This window comes from Ursus arctos, unplaced genomic scaffold, assembly GCF_023065955.2.
Source record: "Ursus arctos isolate Adak ecotype North America unplaced genomic scaffold, UrsArc2.0 scaffold_18, whole genome shotgun sequence".
Taxonomy (NCBI): domain Eukaryota; kingdom Metazoa; phylum Chordata; class Mammalia; order Carnivora; family Ursidae; genus Ursus; species Ursus arctos.
In genome coordinates this window covers 8,930,719-8,951,682 of record NW_026622852.1, presented here as the reverse complement: position 1 = coordinate 8,951,682, position 20,964 = coordinate 8,930,719, and the positions used below count along the sequence as shown (strand labels likewise).

Below are 20,964 nucleotides of genomic sequence, written 5' to 3'. Positions count from 1 at the left end.
AGAGTTTAGAGTAGATTATAATGTTAGAATTTACAGTCTGAAAAGTCAATGCTACCTTGCTCCCTCCCAGAGGGGGCCCTCTTCTATGTGTTGGGATCTGGTATATGCTATTTTACTTCATGAAAACGCACAAACTTTGGAATATGAGGAAAAGCTGCCATTGTGTGCCAGCAAATGCCAGATCATTTTAGAAAGTGGAATTCTTATTAAAAGCAAGTGTGTGACTCAAATGTACTGTCTACTTCAGTTTTCCCTCAAATACTTGTGGTGGTTGTTTTGTTTTGTTTTGTTTTAGTAATTATATTGTTTTCAAATGAAGAAGTTGGTGTGCAGTTGTTGGAAATGGGGGAAAGGGTAATTTGCAGCAGAAAAGAATAGGGTTTCCCAATGGGATGTTGTGGTAACAGGGGGTGCCATTGTTCTAGCTGAATACTTTCTTAGGAATAGAAGAGACATTCATTCTTTAATTGACCCAAGTTTTAGCAGCCAGATGTTGGGAAGGAGTTCTTTGGTGTCCTTTTGAAACTGATTTAAGTAAACATGCAAGGCTCATGGAGAGTTTACAATCTCTGTCCCCTGAGGACAGCCTCAACATGCCTCACGTTGTGTCATCAGGAAGGTGGCATTAGCCACCTTGAGGGATGCATGTCTAGACCTCCGTAAAGTAACTTTAGAAGGAAAAAGAGAATATGAAGAAGCTCTCTGTTCAGTGGGTATGTTAATAATAATAATAAGTAGGAACTCCTCAAAATCTGAGAGTCACTTGAGAAATTAAACTGGAACGCAGTGTCAGTATTGAAGGGCATTTGTCAGAGGAACTCGAGGCAGAAATAGCTGAAGCTGTAGCAAAATAATGTCATTTATCATTTTTATGTAACTATCATACTCCATGCCTGGAAAGTGGCCAATGTTATACCATCTTTTATAGGAATGTAGAAAGTGAAAGATTGACCTTCTGAGTTATAAGTCACGGAGTCTTGCCTCAATTCCAGAAAAAGCAAGCAAATTCATAAGAGATGAGGGACAAGCATTTTAGAGATTTCTCAACTCCGTGACTGTCTACAGGACACGTTAACCGGAACTCAGGCAGCAGGAGTAGGGACCACCAGTTTCTTTACTTCCGTTTTGAGAACTCAGAAATCCGTTGGAGGATAATGTGGGCATCACTAAATATACTTGCGAAGATTTCATGAAAGCTATTTCAGAGAAAGAAAAAAGACAAAGGAAATAGGATGAAGAAGTAGAATTCTGATCTCAGCATTAAATCTGGTTAGCGGGCCCGAAGCAAAGTGCAGAAATAACCAAGTTCTATACAGAAAGAGACTAACAGGATCCCCTTGCATTTAACAGTAGAAGCAGCGATTGCAGTATGCTAATCGCTTACATGGAAGAGCTTAATAACCCTGCTGAAAAAACCGGCATAAGATTTTTCTGCTTAAATGAGACTGGATTCCTGTCTTGGCTTAGGCACCATGGCAAGGTTTCAGGGAAGAGACTTACCTATGGCCACCTGTCAAATTTTGTTGCAAGTCGCTGTCAAGTTCAAAATTGCCTTTCCTAGGCAGGCAAAGGAGGCTGTTGAATCTGAGCCTTCCATTCCTCCGGCATTTACCGAAAGCCTGGTGCATTCACAGCCATGAACAGCACACTGCACACTGAGGAAGACACAAAAGAAGTAGACAGAATCTCAGCCTCTGCTAAGGAGCATGCAATTTAGTTGGGGAGACAAAACTTAAATACTAGCACCAATAAAAGAAGATTACAAAGCAACCTGCAAGTAAGTGTATAATAATATGGGGCAAATAACACAGACAACTGCAGAGGGGACGTAGAGGAGAGAGGAATGAGCAAAACACAGCGGTGTTAGATTAGCTGGGAAAGGCGTGGTGCCTAACTGTAGTATAGCCTCTCCGTTGCTTTCTACAGAAAGCATCAATGAAAAATAACGTGGGGTAGGAAATTCAGATATACTACATTGATCTTTTTCTCCTTATCTGCAGTCTGTCTATCACAGATGGAAATTAAATTGATCCAACAATTTGCTCTCCACAAGGCTATGTTAGTTTCTACCTAGTAATTTATGCTTTTCTTGGTGTTTGCAAATCGATTGCTATTATGGGATGCAGACGAATCTGGGCCCAGATCCAGTAGGTTGGGAGATTATGGGAGTGGATATGTGTGTATGCACGTGAAATCCTGGAAAAACGGACTCTCGTTTCTGTGTATTTCACTCACCGAATAAAAACATTTTCAGGTTCTTAAAAGCATGTTTAATTACGCTCGGATTGCATTTTTAGGGGATGTATCTGCTTTATTTCATAGTGCTACTGACAGACCCAACCTCCAAACCACCTTTAGTGGCTTTGTAGCCAGACCTTTTGTTTCAAAAAAGCCTTGCTCCATCCTGAAAATATGATAGATCTCTACTTTTTTCTTTTCCTTTTGACATAGAAATATGTATGGACATTCATCTAGCTTGACAAATAAAGTGTTGCTGCTGAAAGACTTGGGAAAGTATACTTTATTTAAACACTCAGCTTCATTGTTGCATCTTAATTTTTTTTTAAGTCCTTCTGAGGATTGTGAAATTCGTTCAAAACAAATTAAAAAGAAAACATTTTCTGTGATTTCTTTATAGATTCTGGACAATCAGGAAGTCCAAGCCACAATGATCCTGCCAAGAATCCTCCAGGTAAATATGTGCTCCAAGACGTTTGCAATCTAACATTGTTGGAGAACAAAGGTACCACTGTATAGATAAACACCCCATGATTGGTCAGCTGCCTAATTTGTTCTGGCAGGCAGGTGTGATCAGGACAAGATGTGATTCTGTGGAGGCCCTTCACGGTGGCAAATATTTCTATATAGGCGTCATCCGTATTTACCCAACCACTGCCATTTTTATTTTTCTTGGTGTTTTTTTAAAAAACGACTGTGCATGGATTTCAGTTGTGCGCTGTTCAGGTGCTAAAAGTCATTGGTGCTTAAAAGCCGAAAACCCGCTTCATCATTCTTTTAAAATACACAAGAAAATGTAAGAATTTCCATACTCTGATTCTAGTTTACCAACTCTCATTACTTTAAAAAAGGAGGGTTATGGCGGTGGTTGGTTATGTGCTCAGTGAAGGATTCTTTGCAAATGAGTTTTTATTCCATAAGGTTTTTATTGGATTTCAAGAATGAGGAAATAATGAAAGTAGGATTTTTCCTTCAATATAACGTATGCTGAATACCCTCTTTACGTTCAGAAGTTGTTCCAGATCCGAAAATGGGCTTTTATAACTTGGCTGTCTTCATAGTTTTTTTGCTTCCAAACCTGAATATATAGAATTTGACATTGTTTTAGGAGTAGTTTGTGGCTTTTCCTCATGACATAGAACTTGTGCAAAGAAGAATTTCTAATATTTTGTTATCAGAAGAATTTTATTTGTACCTGTCACTTGGGTAAAAGCGTGCTCTAAGAATAAACCAACAAAAACAAAACAAAACGAACACAGAAATCCAAACTCACCACACATACCCTCTACCTCCCCAAATAATCTGATCTGGTTGTTTTCATTGAAAATAAACCAAAAAGTTTTTGCAAGGTGATAATAAAAATTTTCTCAGGTAGACTTAGTTTTAGGTCCTTAATTATTTGACCTGCCTTGTCATAGGGTTTTGCTACTGTGAGGTTGAACTATTTAAAGAACCCCAAGCTGTAAGAAAATATGTCAGACCAGTCTTGTTTTAAAATGATGTGAGAAAGGTACAGTAAGTAAATATTCAAGGAAAAATGCAAAGTCAAGGCAATATACCTTTTCTTTCTGAGTCTTGCCTGTATTTTGTCCTTTATTTTTTTCTTAGAAAAATTTTATTTTTCCAACTACATATTAACTTACTCTGTATTGTACAAAACCTTACTGTTTGATAAAAGTAGTGGATACTTCAAAGATTTAAAGTTTTAATTAAATATAGATTGAAAAGTAGATGCTAACCTGATTTGTCTCTACTTTTACCAAAATCATTCAAAATTACTACAGATTGATAACAAAACATGCAAAAGCAATACAATTTTAGATGTAATTTCCAGTTGAATCTATTATTTTGTTTTTTGTGTTGGTGGGAGACAGAATCAAAAAGACAGACTATTTTGAATATAATAAATTTTTTCAAAAATTTTCTGAAGTTGAGGGGCACCTGGGTAGCTCGGTTGGTTAAGCGTCTACCTTTGGCTCAGGTCATGATCCCAGGGTTCTGGGATCGAGTCCCATGTCAGGCTCTCTGCTCAGCGGGAGTCTGCTTCTCCTTTTACCTGCCATTCCCCCTGCTTGTACTCTCTCTGTCTAATAAATACATAAAATCTTTAAAAACAAAAAAAGGAAAAGGAAATTTTCTGAAGTTGAGAAAATTTCCATAGGTTACGCCTTTAACTTTACTAAGATTTCTTCTTTTTACTTGGGTAATATTTTCCGTGTGCAGCATGATAATCCAAAGTGAATTGTGTCCAAACATTTTTTAAAAGCTTCCTCACTCACTTGAGAAAGAATGGGGTGGGGGAGGGTAGTTAATAGAAAAAGAGTTGATAAGTAATGGAAGTCACTCAGACTAAACAAAGGATATGTTCTTTGCATTTGAAATTAATAAAGCTGTTATTGTTTGAAATGCATTTCTGAACACGTACAGAAAGAATTACGCTCACTTAAAAATGTTCTCTACTTAAGCTGAATGAATAATTGTTGAATAGTTATATAATGCCAGAATTTGATTTTTCAGTATTTGTCAAGAAGCTTGGTTAAATTTTTCTTTTGCTACATTCACCGTGGCATCTCTTAATTCATCTGTTTGCATATAATATGACAAACAGAAACAATCAGGGTAGAACACTACTAATTTTTTTCCTTTTTAAATTTTCCTTGGAAATCAAACCTTTTTGAGAATGATGTCTTAAAACTGGGATGTTGTAGATCATATTATGATTAGTTGGGTATTGTGTATACATAAATGGCACATCAATTACCAGTTTTTCAGTTAGAATATAAGAAAACATATATAATATCAAAATTAAAGGGACTAGAATTAGAATTTTCTTTGATGATTCGGAAGCATGCCACCATTTTAACATACGTTGCATATCATCGTATTATGGACTTAATCATAAAGATTGTTAAGGAGTCCTATTTCATGAAAGTTAGAGTTTGCTCTGTAGTACCTTGAAATAAATCAAGCCACGAGGAATGTAGAATGGCTTCTAATTTGAAATGTGAAAAATCAGAACTTAAGGTTTTTGTTTTGCAGTCAATTGGGATAAATTATACTTATTATTAAAAGCTCTTTTCATGGGGCGCCTGGGTGGCTCAGTCAGTTAAGCGTCTGAGTCTTGATTTCGGCTCAGGTCGTGATTTCAGGGTCATGAGATCAAGTCCCTTGTTGGGCTCTGGGCTGAGTGTGGAGCCTGCGTAGGATTCTCTCCCTCTGCCCCTCCCCTGCTTGTGTGCGTGCTCTCTTTCTGTCTCTCTCTCAAGAAAAAAAAAAAAAAGTAAGGGAAAAAAGCTCTTTTCATAAATAGAAGCACGTTTGGGATTTTAGAGCATAATTTATCTTTTGGAGGTGTTTTTTAATCTCTGTGTTCTGGCTTTGGCTGAAATGTGAAATCTCTGAAGTTTCAGATTCAGTATCTCAAAAAGGCACAATGCATCCATGGGAAAATCCAGTCTGCTACCATAAACAATGAAATAGTCATATCGCTTTGCTGCTTGTATTGTTATAACAAAGAGAAGCTAAACTTTGGGAAAAGATCACTTTGACTGCTAACACTTTCTTATCACCAGTAGTTTTCCACTGGGAGATGTGCAGCCCGTGGACATGGCTACCATCTTCTTCCCAACAGCTTGGGAAGAGATGGCAAAAATTCCAGCCCTTTTGGAGGTAGAAGCTCCGTGAAATCTGTTCCCCCACTGTTGACGTGAAGGTGGAATCCCATTCAGTCATTCTATAAGTACGGATGCATGTGTCTGTCCAAAAATTGAACACCCCCTCTGGCTTGGCTTTTCTCCAGCCTCAGCCATGACTGTCTGACATGGACACCATATCCTTGCTGATTCTGAAGAACTTCCGCGAGGTGACCTTAAAGCTCTTCAGACTAGTACGGATGTCTCCATATAGGCCTTTCATTTTTAACTGGCGCTTCTTGATTGGGGTTAGTACTTAGCGAGCACGCTGAGCATAAGCAAACAATAGCAACACATTATTGGGAGGAGCGGTATTTGATATTTGTTATTTTTAAAAATTTTTTTTGCAGTTTTTTTGTTATCTTAAAAAGCAATGAAATAGTCTTTATTGCACCTCCTTATACTATTTGTGATTTGATATTTTGTTTTTTCTCTTTGTTACATGGTGGAGTTGGGCATCGTCATCTTTTCAGAGCTAAGGTGCTTTGAAATTCTGATGGTACCCAAGGATGTGACATTGTTATTTTAGTCAAGAGGCACCAGACCACTTCATTTTTTTTTTAATGATACACATTTCCTTTGTTTATGATGGAGTCAGAAGTTATACGTTTGTATTTAGTTACTGCTTTTCGAACATTAAATGAATCCCTTCTAAGCAATAGAACTATGAGTCCTCTCTCAACTATTATAAACGACTGTTTGGACCAGAGGAGAGTAAACCACTAATTTAGGGACTTGGGTCCATCCTAGTTTTATTTGTGATAATTAAGAACTGCACTATCACTGCTAGGAAATGTGTGATTGCTCCGCAGTTTTTTGACATTAGCTTTGACTTGCTCCATTGCTTTATGTCTCTACATTCCTTTCGCTGTGATCTTTTAGATATCCCACTCTCAATCACTTGCCTAACCCTGGAGTGGTTAATATCCAAGAAGAACAAGGCAATCTGGAAGTTGGAGTTTGTGTTTGGGTCAGTTAGAAGCTGACACCCCATTTTGGAGTTTAGGAAGTCTTTGGAGTTTAGGAAGTTATGTGGGGAACTCTCTCGGCTGGAAATACAACAAAGAAATGGTGAATTTTAGGGAAGTGTTTGCAAATTCTCTGATGAAAACTTATGCAGCCTTCTAAGTATCATTAAGCAAAGCTTTCTCAACTGGAATGACATGGACTTATCCTACTTTTCTTTTTTGCACATTTTATAGTGTGCTGTGCTGTTCTCTGTGTTGACTATTTACATGCAGTCTGGCAAAACCTCTGGAAACCATTAGGATTGTATATTGGGTGAATGTCAAAGAACCTAACTTATATCCTCTCTGGAACAAAGATGGAACTAAATAAATAATTGAATAAATTAAACAAGGAGTATCTACTAACTATAACAATATTCTTATCTTACGTTTAAAAAATTCTTTATTACATATGTAAATATAAATAAGATAATATATACTATATTACATTATATAATATATAAATATATATAATAAACATATTCCACATATCAGAGAGATCATATGATATTTGTCTTTCTCTGTCTGATTTCTTTCACTCAGCATAACGCCCTCAAGATCCATCCATGTTTTTGTAAGTGGCGAGATTTCTTCCTTTCTTATGGCTGAATAATATTCTAAAAATATACTCCGTTTATATACACACACCACATATATATTCCATTTATATTCATACACCACATTTTCTTTATCCTTTCATCCATTGATGGAGACTTAGGTTATTTTAATATCTTAACTATTATAAATAATGCTGCAGTGAACATAGGGGTACATTTATCTTTTTGAATTAGTGTTTATTTTTTTCAACAAAAACCCAGAAGTGGAATTGCTGGATCACGTAGAGTTATATTTTTAGTTTTTTGAGGAAGTCCATATTCTTTTCCATAGTGGCTACACACATTTACATTCCTACCAACAGAGTAGGAGGGTTCCCTTTTCTCTACAGTCTTGGCAACACTTGTAATTTCTAGTTTTTTTGATGATAACCATTCTAACAGGAGTGGGGTAATATCTCATTGTGTTTTTTATTTGCATTTCCCTGATCATTAGTAATGTAGGGCATTTATTCATGCACCTGTTGGCCATCTGTATGTCTTTTTTGGAAAATACCTATTTAGGTCCTCTGCCCATCTTTTAATCAGATTTTTTTTCTTTTTTTTTTTTTTTGCTAATGAGTTGTATGAATTCTTTATATATTTAGGATATTAGCCCCTTATCACATATTTGATTTGCAAATATTTCTCCCATTCAGTAGGTTGCCTTTTCCTTTTGTTAAAGGTTTTCTTTCCTATGCCAAAACTTTTTAGATTCATGTAATCCCACTTGTCTATTTTTGCTTTTATTGCTTTTGCTTTTGGTTTCAGATTCAAAAAATCATTGCCAAGATTGATGTCAGAAAGCTTACTCCCTATGTTTTCTTCTAGAAGTTTTATGGTTTCAAGCCTTACATTTAAGTTTTTAATCTATCTTGAGTTAATTTTTGTGTATGGAGTAAATAGTGGTCCAGTTTTATTCTTTTGCATGTGATGGGACAATTTTCCCAACACCATTTATTGAAAAGACTGTCCTTTCCTCATTGTGTATTCTTGACTCCTTTGTCATAAATTAATTGACTATAATTTATATCTAGGTTCCCTATTCTATTCCCTTGATCAGTGTGTGTGATTTTATACCAATACCACACCGTTTTTATTACCATAGTGTTGTAATACAGTTTGAAATCAAGGAGTGTGATGTCTCCAGCTTTGTTCTTTCTCAAGATTCTTTTGGTTATTTGGAATTTTTTATGCTTCCCTACAAATCTTAGGAACGTTTGTTCTATTTCTGTGAAAACTGCCATTGGAATTTTGATAGTGATTGCGTTGATTCTCTCGGTTGCTTTGGGTAATATGAACATGTTAACAATATTAATTCTTCAAATCCATGAGCATGGAATATTTTCCATTTATTTGTGTCTTCATCTATGTCTTTCATTATTGTCCTTTAGTTTTCAATTACAGGTCTTTCACCTCCTTGGTTAAATATCTCTAGGTATTTTAATTTTTTTTTGATGCAATTATAAATAGGATGTTTTCTTTTTTTTCTTTCTTTTTTAGAGGGGGGAGGGGCAGAAGGAGAAGGAGAGAGAGAATCTGCAGCAGGTTCCATGCCCAGGGCAGAGCCCGACATGGGGCTCGATCTCACAACCCTGAGATCATGATCTAAGCTGAAATCAATAGTTCAATGCTTAACTGACTGAGCCACCCAGATGCCCAAACAGGATGTTTTCTTAATTTCTCTCTCTGATAGCTCATTATCGATGTATAGTAATTTCAGGTTTTTGATGTTGTATCCTGTAACTTTACTGAATTTATTTGTTCTAATTGTTATCTGATAGTGTCTTTAGGGTTTTCTGTGTATATAATATCAAGTCATCTACAAATAGTGACTCCCCCCCTCCCCCAATTTGGATGCCTCTTATTTCTTTTTCTTGCCTAACTGCTCTGTCCAGGACTTCTAATACTATGTTAAGTAAAAATGATAAGAGTGGACATCCTGGTCCCTGGACATCCCGATCTTAGAGGAAAAGCATTCAAGTGTTCCTATCAAGTATGATGCTAGCTGTGGACTTGTCATATATGACCTTTATTATTTTGAGTTATGTTCCCTCTATGCCCATTTTGTTGAGAGCTTTTATCATAAACAGATGCTGAATTTTGTCATGTTTTTCTGCATCTCCTGAAATGATTATATTATTTATATCCTTCATTTTGTTAATGTGGTGTATCACGTCAACTGATTTGCCACTGTCGAACCATCCTTGCATCCCTGGGATAAATTCCACTTGATCATGGGGTATGATCCTTTTAATGTATTGTTGAATTTGGTTTGCTAATATTTTGTTGAGGATTTTTGCATCTATGTCCGCAGAAATATTGGTCTGTAATTTTCTTTTCCTGCGGCATCCTATTCTGGTTTTGGTGTCAGAATAAAGCTGGCCTCACAAAATGAGTTTGGAAGAGTTCCTTCCTCTTTTATTTTTTTGGAACAGTTGGAGAGGGATTATGTTGTTTTTTTTTTTTTTTTTTTACTGTTATTAGAATTCACCAGTGAAGCTGTCTCTCTTGGACTTTTGTTTGTGGGAGGTTTTTCATGACTTACTCTATCTCCTTACTAGTAATTGGTCTGTTCAGATTTTCTATTTTATCATGGTTCGTGGTAGGTTGTATGTTTCTACGAATTTATCCATTTTTCTGGGTTATTCAGTGTGTTAGCATTTACTTGTTTATAGTAGTCTCTTATTATTTCTGTGATATCAGTTGTAACTTTTTTTTTTCATTTCTGAATTTATTTTTTTGAGCGCTTTCTTTTTCTTGGTGAGTCTAGCTAAAGTTTTGTCAATTTCGTCTTTTCAAAAAGCCAGCTCTTAATTTCATTTATTATTTTTATTGTCTTTTTAGTCTCTGTTTCATTTATTTCTGCTCTCACCTTTGTTGTATCTTTCCTTCTTTTTTTCTTTTTTTTTTTTTTTAAAGATTTATTTATTTATTTATTTGACAGAGACAGCCAGCGAGAGAGGGAACACAGCAGGGGGAGTGGGAGAGGAAGAAGCAGGCTCCCAGCAGAGGAGCCCGAGGTGGGACTCGATCCCGGAACGCCAGAATCACGCCCTGAGCCGAAGGCAGACGCTTTAACGACTGCGCTACCCAGGCGCCCCTGTATCTTTCCTTCTGCTAATCTTAGGCTTTGTTCTTCTTTTTCTCATTCCTTGAAGTGTAAAAGACAGGTTGTTCATTTGAGACATTTCTTTCCCAAGTAATTATTGATAAAATTAGTTTAGTATCTGTAGCTGTAGTTATCATCTGTCAGAATCAGTAGGGCCCATATTTGCCTGATTTCTCACTTTTTGTTTTTGTTTTCTTTTAACTTAGAATTTGGGACAGACTTTACTCTCTGAGTCTAAGAGTTACAGAAATAATACAACATTTTTCTTTATTTGCATGTGAATGCACATATATTTCAGATACATGAGGCCCTGAAGGAGCTCATAAAGCATATTTTATTTTAGCATATGATGTTCAAAGTCAGAGAAAGGAAAATTTACTTTGAGTTTTAAAAATCATAGCTCATTTACCCCTCAATTAATAAGTTCATACCCATTCATTCTCATATCCTCATTTACTGTAGCACAAGAATAAAAAAAATACTTTATAGAGGAAAATGCACTATTTCATGATACTGAGAAGTAATTTTATACTTTGGCATTAGACAATATGCAACTGACTATAAACAGTCTTTCTATTCATGGAAGTATAAATAGAAAGACACTAAAAGGATTGGTTAACTGTGGTGAGGCTTGACATCGTAGGTAAACCTTTTATGTAATTTTAGAATGAGGACCGTGCAAGTTAGTGCAAAAATAAAAGGTTTTTTTCTAACAGATTTTGTTTCAGAAACAGTTTTCTTTTTTATCCTTTAATTTTTTTTCGAGACATCACATCCAGTAAAGTTCTTAAATGTTCGAATTTAGGGTAGAATTTAGAGTAAAGGAGTAGAAGATTAAAAATATGTTTTCTTGGCAAATTACTCTTAAAAAGTGAAAAGGGCACATAGCCCTAAGCTCCTTATTTTTATAGGCTGCATACAGGTGCTTGTATACAACCCATTCCTCCAAAATTGATCTGCATAGCGGCTCGCACCATGCCCAGCCTCTGTAATGGTTCTAGCCTGATCACTCGTAATATTAATTTGGGGTGGAAGAAGACAATTTAAGAAAGTCTTATAAGGTCATGAAGGAGATGTTTCCATATCTCCCCAATAACCTACGCTGTTATGCAACAAATAATATTGAGTGCCCACTGGTTGCTGAATTCAGAATTAAATATTATGTTCCAGGAGACAGGGTGTCGGTTGAGTCAGCTCTAAACAAGTTGAGAGAGCCATTTGCCTTGGAGGAGTTGGAAATATACATTGTTCTACACCAAGAACAATACACATCCCAGAAATAGCTGTCTGTAGGTGAATTATTCAGTTATGGACATTTAATGAGTATCTCTTGTGTGCATGGCATTAGGCTCAATGCTGCAGAAGGTAAAATAGTGAAAGGTTTTACAGTGGTTTTACGTTACAAATGAAGCCTGCTTTCAGCAGACTTTTCTGTTCGTAAGTACATGCACAATTTTATGTATGTGGTGAAGACTAATGTTCCTCAGTGTGACAACTCAAGTATCATGAGAATTCAAAGTTGTGAAATACTGTTGCCAGCCATTGTCGGGAGCATGGTGGAGTGGAAAGAACATGAACTTTGAAATTAAATTTTCCCCCTGGATCAAGGCTCCATGTTTTACAATGATCGTGAGGCCTGTGAGGAAAATGAGCAAATCAGCAAATCGGCCATCTTCTCTGCAGCTCACACTGAGGTGAGCATCAGATGGGGGGCATACTTGGCAAGTAGCAGGTGCTTGATAAAAGTGAAGGCGTTTTCATCCTACTTTCTCTTTTACTGAGTTGATCAAGAAGGCTTCCTACAGGAAGTATCATTTGCTGTGGATCCAAATAGAAATGCATTGATTTGGGGTTTTTTGTTTGTTTTTACATCACACTCCTCTAAAAGTTTAAGATGACATAGACAAAGTTACAGGTCAAGATAAAATCCGAGGCAAAGAAAGAGATATTTTCAAGTCTCATGATGGGACAGAATGATAGTTTTTAGGTAGTCAGTTTTGTTGGAAGGCTTTTGACATCAAAGGAAATGTTGAATGAAATTTTGTTACATAGTTTATAACTGTGACACGAGAAAGAGTACAAATGTATCATTAGAGATTGCTTTTCCCTTGCAACACTTTATATCTTAGTCACTGTATTCACATCCTATAAATATATTTCCCCCTTGCCTTTTATAGCGGTCCTATTTTCTGAAGCCCCCAACTTTTCTGCCTCCATTGAAAATTTTCTGTGTGTCTTATTCTTCCTGGTTCTCTGCAGATTATCTCCTTTAGTCTATTAACTCATTCCTGGCAACGTGTTTCTTACTTAAAAAAATGCATCATTTTTGCCCCTCATTCAGACACCTCATTCAACTAAGGGTCCCATCTCTCTCTTCTTCCTCATGAAAAAGACTCTAAACTTCCTGCTTAACTTCTCCTGCAACCGGGCTTCTCTCTCCACTTGAAATGATCTTCATTAAATTCACGACTTTTTATGATCTGAGTCCAGTGGTTCTTTTCCATTCTATTTCTGCTTCCATGGTCTTAAGCATTTATTTGATTCAATTGACCATGTTCTACTTAAAATGTTCATTTGCTTCTTTTTTTTGTTTTGTTTTATTGTGATAAGAATACTTAACATGAGATTTGCCCTCTTAAGAAATGTTTAAGTGAATATAGTTGCAGTGTTGCACAACAGCTCTCTAGAACTTATTCATCTTGCTTAACTGAACTGCCTGTTGATTAGCAACTCCCCATTTCCGCTTCACCCCGGCCCCTAGCAACCACCATTCCACTCCGAATCTATGATGTTGACCACTTTAGATACCTCACATAGGTGGTATCATGAAGCAGTTGTCAGTGACTGGTTAGTTTCACTTAGCGTAATAGCTTCAAGGTTCATTCATTTGTTGCATGTCGCAAAATTTCTTTTCTTGTTGAAAGCTAATATTCCGTTGTACACATATACTATGCTTTCTTTATGCATTCATTTAGCAATGGACATCTGGGCTCTTTGCACGTCTTGGCTATTGAGAATAGTGCCATGGTGAGTGTGGGAGTGCAGGTATCTCTTCAAGATCCTCGTTGCAGTTCTTTTGGATACATACCTAAGAGTGGGACGGCTGGATCATACGGTAGTTTTATTTTTAATTTTTTGAGGAACCTCCATACAGTTTTCTGCAGTGGCTGCACCAGTTTGCATTTCCACCACCAGTGTGCAGGAATTCCTGTTTGTACACATCTTCCACAACACTCGCTGTCTTTTGTTTACTTGGTAATAGCCATCCCGGTAGCTGTGAAGTGATATCTCATTGTGGTTTGTATTTGCATTTCCTGAGCCTTTTTTCTTCTATTTTTTTTTTAAGATTTATTTATTTATTTTAGAGAAAGAGTATGCGAGTGAGCACATGCGTGAGCAGGGGGAGGGGCACAGGGGGAGAGAGAGAGAGAGAGAATCCTCAAGCAGACTCCTGTGGGGCTGGGCTTGGAGCTTGATCCCATGACCTCGAGATCATGACCTGAGCCAAAATCAAGAGTCGGACGCTTCACCGACTGAGTCCCCCAGGCACCCCCTGAGCCTTTCTTCCTTTGCCCTTTGGCCATTTGTATGTCTTCTTTGCAAACAAGTCTATTCGTATCCTTAGCCCATTGGTAAATCAGGTGAGTAGCTGTGTGGGTTTTGTTTTGCTTCCAAGCTGTAGGAGTTTCTTTTCTGTTTTGGAGATGAAGAGGTATATGGTTTGCAGCTGTTTGCTCCATAGGTCACAGTTTCACCCTCGTGCTTGTTTCCTTTGCTGGGCAGAAGCTTTAGTTTGATACAGTTTCACTTATTTTTTGCTTTTGTTGCCTATGCTTTTGAAAACAGGACCTTTTCCTGGTAATCCAGGAACCATTATGTTTCCTGTCTGTTGCTTCTTCCCTTAACTTCACAAGATTATTATCTTTAGTTTTCTGTGTGTTTTCAGCCCCCCCATGACTTTAGGTTCATTCACCTTTTGTTATTCGTAGATATGCACCTTTGGAGCAGATCCCTCTCCTCAGGTTTCATGTGCCCAACTAACTTTCTGGAAACGGTTCCCTATATGCCCCATGGGGAGCTCAAGTTTAACATCTCCAAAATTTGATTCATTTTCTTTTCTCTCAGACTTGAGGTTTTCTCCATATGAGATTTCTTGGGGCCAGAGCCCTTGGTTAGAGCAGCCCAGGAGTCCTTCCTCGGGGCCTCTATTCCTCACCCTCCACACACTCCAAAGACTCTCGAATCCACCGTCCCTGCCCACTTCCTGTTACACTTATTTCAGCTCCAGACTTTTTTTTTTTGTCTGTAATCGTGCAAAAACCCTCTACTTGCCTCCATTCTGTCCTTGTTCTGTCTTTCTCTAATCTTATGTATAAATACTTTTTATAAAACACAAATGTGACTTTCAGAAGAACTCCCAATATCTCACTGCTTATGACCCATCTTCTGTGTCATGGCTCTAAATGCTATTCAGTATCAGATACCAAGTTCCATTCCTTTCCCTTTCGTTCTTGCAATGGGCTCTTTCCTCTGCAAGCACTGCTGTAGCTATCCTACAAAGTCTTGTTTATCCTGTATGTCCAAACCCTTCCATGCATCTTACCAGAGTCTCCCAAGTGGGGTTGGACGCTTCTGTTTCTATTATGATTGCTGCTTGATGTTATGCTTATATTTGCTTACACATCTCCCCCTTCCCAAGTAGATAGTTAAATTTTCTAAAGGAATAATTGACTACTATAATCCGATATCTTTTTTTTTTTTTTTGCTTGAGACACTCAAGAAAGCATAGGATACCAGTGCTTATAACACTGCTAATTCAACTTCTTCACTTTACTTATGAAAACGGGGCAAAGAGGGCAAGTGATTTGCCCACAGGTCCAATTAGTTATTGGCAAATGGAGGTTAAAGCTCACTTTTTTTTCATGGATCAAAACCTTAAGACAGTAATAATCCCACTACCTCATTAGTACTTTTTTCCTGGCCTCCCCTCCCCTGCACCTGATAAATAATACAGTTGACTGTGGTACAATGCCTAGTGAAAAAATGAAGTTTGGCCTTGTCTGTGCCTGGCCTAAGAGTTTATGTGTGTGCACTGCCACGCAGAGAAAGAAATGAGAAATCTCTCTGTTGAGGTCCTTTAACAAGACTGAGTCTGGGTCTCCTGGCACTCACAGTGACTGCCACACTTGAGTCCCTGGGGGCAGTTGTAACAGCCGTAGCTGCTGGGACAAGGGGCAGTGGGCAGAGGGTGAGCAGACGATGGAGGTGAATCTTGGGTGACCCTTGCCTCGGTGGGAATGAGCTTGGGGAGAGATGTTAGCTGAGAGTTCCTGAGGCTGTGGGGTCAGGGCACTGATGCAGGAGGGGGTACGTTGTCTGCCAAGTTATTGCAGTTGCTGGAGCTGTCTGTAGCCCCCATCTTGTCTTCTGCTCCATCTTTTCTCGAGGTTCCCATGCTTTGCATTTGTGCAGGTCAGGGGCCCACTTGCTACATAGTCACAAGTGTAATTTAAACACAGCAAATGCTCTTCTTTCACAAAGCTCCGAGAGAAAGGACTAGCTGTGAGAGACACCATAGCTAGCCAGACTTTCGTTTTTCCTAGCTTTCTAACTGTGTTGCAGGATCTTGTGGTATCTGAGACGCTATAAAGTAGCTCAGAGTGCAAGTGAAATCTCAGTGTATTGATGTGGGCCCCGACTTCATTATGCACCTAGTTCCAGAGAAGTTTTAAGAGGCCTTGCACCTGAATAGGTTGCAAATTGTTAAATTTTAAAAGATGTTGGTATAACATATTCCTCGTTAAATATCTGGATTCCCTGCAGGGAGGGTGCGGGTCCCCTGGTGACAGAGGTGTCCATCTTGACTATGTGGGTTAGGCTGTGACTGCACCCACCGCCCAAGGCTCATTACTCAAGTATCTCAGGTTCTTTTTACAACTCCCTGCATCTAAAGTTCCCTCTCCATTTAAAGTCTTGTCCCTCTCCATATTTACAAGGCCTGCTTTTGCAGCATATGGTTACAATTTAATAATGCAAAGCATTTCCCTCCTCACAGCTGGAAGCTGGGATTGTTCTGTATCAGAGATAGAGTGGACTTGCTCCAGGCCAGTTAAAATCACTGAACTGGGCAGAAGCTAAGCTTGCTGGACGTATTGTCCCATACAAAGGCACCCAGGGGACGTCCACTTTCCTATTAGAGCATCATGCTTGGAAAAAGAGATCGATTCTATGGTAGTATGTTGCAAGTAGAATAAAATTCTGAGCAGAGAGAAAGATATATAGCTATGCAAGTTGTAATCTGTTTCTACCTTATAGAAGAAGCATGTGATTTCAAGTTATTAGGCAAAAATCCTACCAAAGTTTCATTTCTTTCTTTTTCTCTAACTGTATGAGTGTCAAGGTGTCGAGCAATTTCAGCAAGTGCTTTTGTGTGGCAATTTGAGTCTTGTTGGCTTTTGCGTAATGTCATTAAAAATAGAAAAAATTTCAGAAAAAAATCAGGTTTTGGTTTTCAGTGTTGTTGCAAATCTTTTGGGGTCTTTTGACTTGTTTGCTGGTCTTCAGGGATCATGCACTCTTTTTATTTTACAGAGAACTTTACTAAGAACTTAGTCCTCTATCCACTTAAGTATTTCTTTTTCTTTTTTTTTTCTTTTTTTTTTTTTTATTAATAATGATTTTTTATTATATTATGTTAGTCACCATACAGTACATCCCCGGTTTTCGATGTAAGGCTCGATGATTCATTAGTTGTGTATAACACCCAGTGCACCATGCAATATGTGCCCTCCTTACTACCCATCACCGGTCTATCCCATTCCCCCACCCCCCTCCCCTCTGTAGCCCTCAGTTTGTTTCTCATAGTCCATAGTCTCTCATGTTTCATTCCCCCTTCTGATTACCCCCCCTTTCTTTATCCCTTTCTTCCCCTACTGATCATTCTAGTTCTTATGTTCCATAGATGAGAGAAATCATATGATAGTTGTCTTTCTCTGCTTGACTTATTTCACTAAGCATTATCTCCTCCAGTGCCGTCCATGTTGTAGCAAATGTTGAGAACTCATTCTTTCTGATTGCTGAGTAATATTCCATTGTATATATGGACCACAACTTCTTAATCCAGTCATCTGTTGCAGGGCATCTCGGCTCCTTCCACGATTTAGCTATTGTGGACATTGCTGCTATGAACATTGGGGTGCATATGGCCCTTCTCTTCACTACGTCTGTATCTTTGGGGTAAACACCCAGTCCACTTAAGTATTTCTGATTCTTGAACCCAACAGAGATATTTCCTTCTACCCCATCCCTGTTCCATCCCTTGAGCATATTCATGTCTCCAGGGCATTCAGAAGGACGAACACAGAAAAATCATTTGACTTGCAGATTTGATCTTATCATCATTAAAATATCACATGCACTTGTTAATGAAATGAACAGGGACACGATGGAGTTTCTTTTTTTCATAAATCCTGTGGTTTTATTTATTTGAAATGTCCGGAATAGGCAAATCCATGAAGACAAAGTAGATTAGTAGTTGCAGGGAGCTTGGAGTTGTTGTGGGAAATGGGTATGTGGCCGTTAATGGGTATGGGGTTTTCTTGTAAGGTGATGAAAATGTTCTGGAATTAGGTAGTAGTGATTGTTGTACAACCCTCTGAATGTACCAAAACCCGCTGAATGTACGCTTTAAAATTGTATGTGAATTATATCTCAAGAAAGCTGTAGTTTTTTGTTTGTTTAAAGTGTCTGAGCCATTGGCAGAAAAGGGTTTGGAACTCAAGGCTAGGGGGGATATTTGGGGATTCTTTTTTTTTTTTTTTTTTTTAAGATTTTATTTATTTATTTGACAGAGATAGAGACAGCCAGCGAGAGAGGGAACACAAGCAGGGGGAGTGGGAGAGGAAGAAGCAGGCTCACAGCAGAAGAGCCTGATGTGGGGCTCGATCCCATAATGCCGGGATCACGCCCTGGGCTGAAGGCAGACGCTTAACTGCTGTGCCACCCAGGCGCCCCTGTTTGGGGATTCTTAACCCAGAAATCAGAAACCTCAGAGGGTCAAGGAAGAGGCTCCAGGGAGCCCTGGCACAAGGAAGTCACATGGCAATGGTATAGGTATCGTACACGTGCGTTTCTCTGGGCTGCATTGTATCTCGGTGAGCACCCTCACTCTGGTAAAGTGCAGAACCATCTGGCACGTATGGATGACCATTGACATGTTGTGTTACAAGATACTGGCTCTGTTGTTTATTTGGTGGCACTTTTGTTTTTCAATGCAGTGGATTTTTAGTTTCAAAATTTGGTTTTTTGGGTTGCAGTCATTTTCTGAACCGAACTACTTCCTATGCAGAATGATGCTTTCTAGGTAAATAAGCAAGGAATAGAAGACGGTCGTCCTCATCAGGACAAATAAAGCATTCTGCTGTGTTATACTGAATATGTCCTCACTGATATCCAGAAAGAGCCCACATAAATTACATTACTTTGCATAGCGTTGGCAGGTGAAGAAGGGATTATCTACAAGTTTTTGAGAGAACATGTAGAAAGTCGAGTAGAGGGATGAGAAAAGGCCACTGGTGGGGTTACTCTTACAGCCGATGAGGAAGGCAAAACATTTTAAAAAGACGATAGCTGGTGCTAAATCTTAATGTATTGTAATTCTCTTAAATATATTTACACTCTGTCCTTTTAACTAGAGCACCTAGATTATTGTAGTAATTTTCCTCATCTCCGTAGCTCCTATTTTTGCCTTGGGTCTTAATCCCTGTGAAAATCCATTGTAGGCCCATGGTGATTTCCATAATGTGCGAATCTGATTATTATACTCCCCTCCGTATATGTTTCAAAAATTTCCACTCCAGGCTAAGCCTAATCTTTAGCATGGCATCGAATCCATCCCTTCAAGGTATGGTCCCGACTGTTTCTTTCACTGCACATGGACACTGCAGTTAGCCTTAGCCTCAGCCATGTTGTTTGTGTCTCTGTCCATGTGGTTTGTCTGCCTAAAAGTACAGTTTTACAATAAAAGCATTTATGGCATTCTTACCACTCTTTCCTTGTCTGTTTCCCTTAGCGGATTCTGGACAGCTTCAGGTGAGAATTGTAGTCTTCTATTTGTACATTTAACATCTAAGGCAAATACGTGGCCAGAAACAATGTTCAGCAATGTTTAAAATCTGTGAATGGAGGCTTAGACCACAAGTACAGTAAATTGTAACCTGTTTGTGCCATAATGAGACCATGTCCACCCCTACAGCTTGACCTAAGCCAGGAAAAGCATGGTGTTTCATAGAGACAGTCACAGGGGGCCTCTTCTACTACGCCTCCGATACGACTATTTGGAGACGTTCCGAACTCCTAACTTTGTGTAGGGTCTGAAGAATTTGGGAGGGATGTATCAGTCTGAGAAGTGCGGTACTCCAATATAATTACCGATTCAGAATACCAGTCTCAGATGAATCAAGTGCTTCTCCTCCCCAGCTGATGAATTGTACAGAAGGCCTTGCTGTTTTTATGCTTTGGCTTAGTGAGTGTACTTTAATGGTGTTAGAATTTATGTGATCATGAATGAGGGAACAGGTGAGATCTTTCTAGAAGTTGCAAAAAAATACGTGACTGATTAAATGGAATGTTTCGGACTCATTTGTGATCTTTGTGTGTGTGATGTGGAAATATTGTTACTTTGAAAATTTGGAGACCACTGTATATAGATCACTTTGCTCAAGAGGGTCCTTTTTTTTTATTGAGGTGTGGCTGATATACTGTGTATTGTATCGCTATCTATAGTGTGAATACCTTCACACAAACACACGCATAAAGGGAAGAAAAGGGAGAGAATATATACGTATATATCTATGTCTGTATCTATCTCACCACAGCCAAGTTGAAGTGCATTTCCATCAATCTCAGAAGTTTCCTCTGACCACTTCATAATCCATTTCTTTCTCTCCCTCCATCCTCAGATGACCTCTGATCTGTTTTCTATCACTCTAGATGAACTTACATTTCTAGAATTTTATAAAAATGTATCCTTTTTTGTGTCTGGCTTCTTTAATCTAGCATAAAAACTTTGATTTATCCATGTAATGTTTGTCAATAGTTTTTATTGCTGAGTAGTATTCCTGTATTTTATTGCTGAGTGTGAGGTAAGGGTTGATATCCTTTTTTTTATAAAAACATGGATATCCAGTGAATCCAGTACCATTTGCTTAAGAGACATTTTTTCCCCCTCCATTGAGCTGCATAGCTACTTATCAAATAGCAGCAATGATACATTTATGTGTCTATTTCTGGTCCATTCCATTGATATATATGTCTTATCTTTT

General features: G+C 38.2%; 1 protein-coding gene across 11 annotated transcripts in view; it reads left to right on the top strand.

The window, feature by feature from the left end:
• Window positions 1–20,964, top strand: part of NFIB (nuclear factor I B) — a 230,945-nt gene that overhangs the window by 127,057 nt on the left and 82,924 nt on the right. For all 11 annotated transcript variants that reach the window (XM_026506525.4, XM_044386923.3, XM_026506524.4 and 8 more), the window contains exon 3: window positions 2,639–2,692. In XM_026506525.4, coding sequence (XP_026362310.1) covers window positions 2,639–2,692 — 54 coding nt within the window. The remainder of the gene's footprint in view (window positions 1–2,638; window positions 2,693–20,964) is intronic.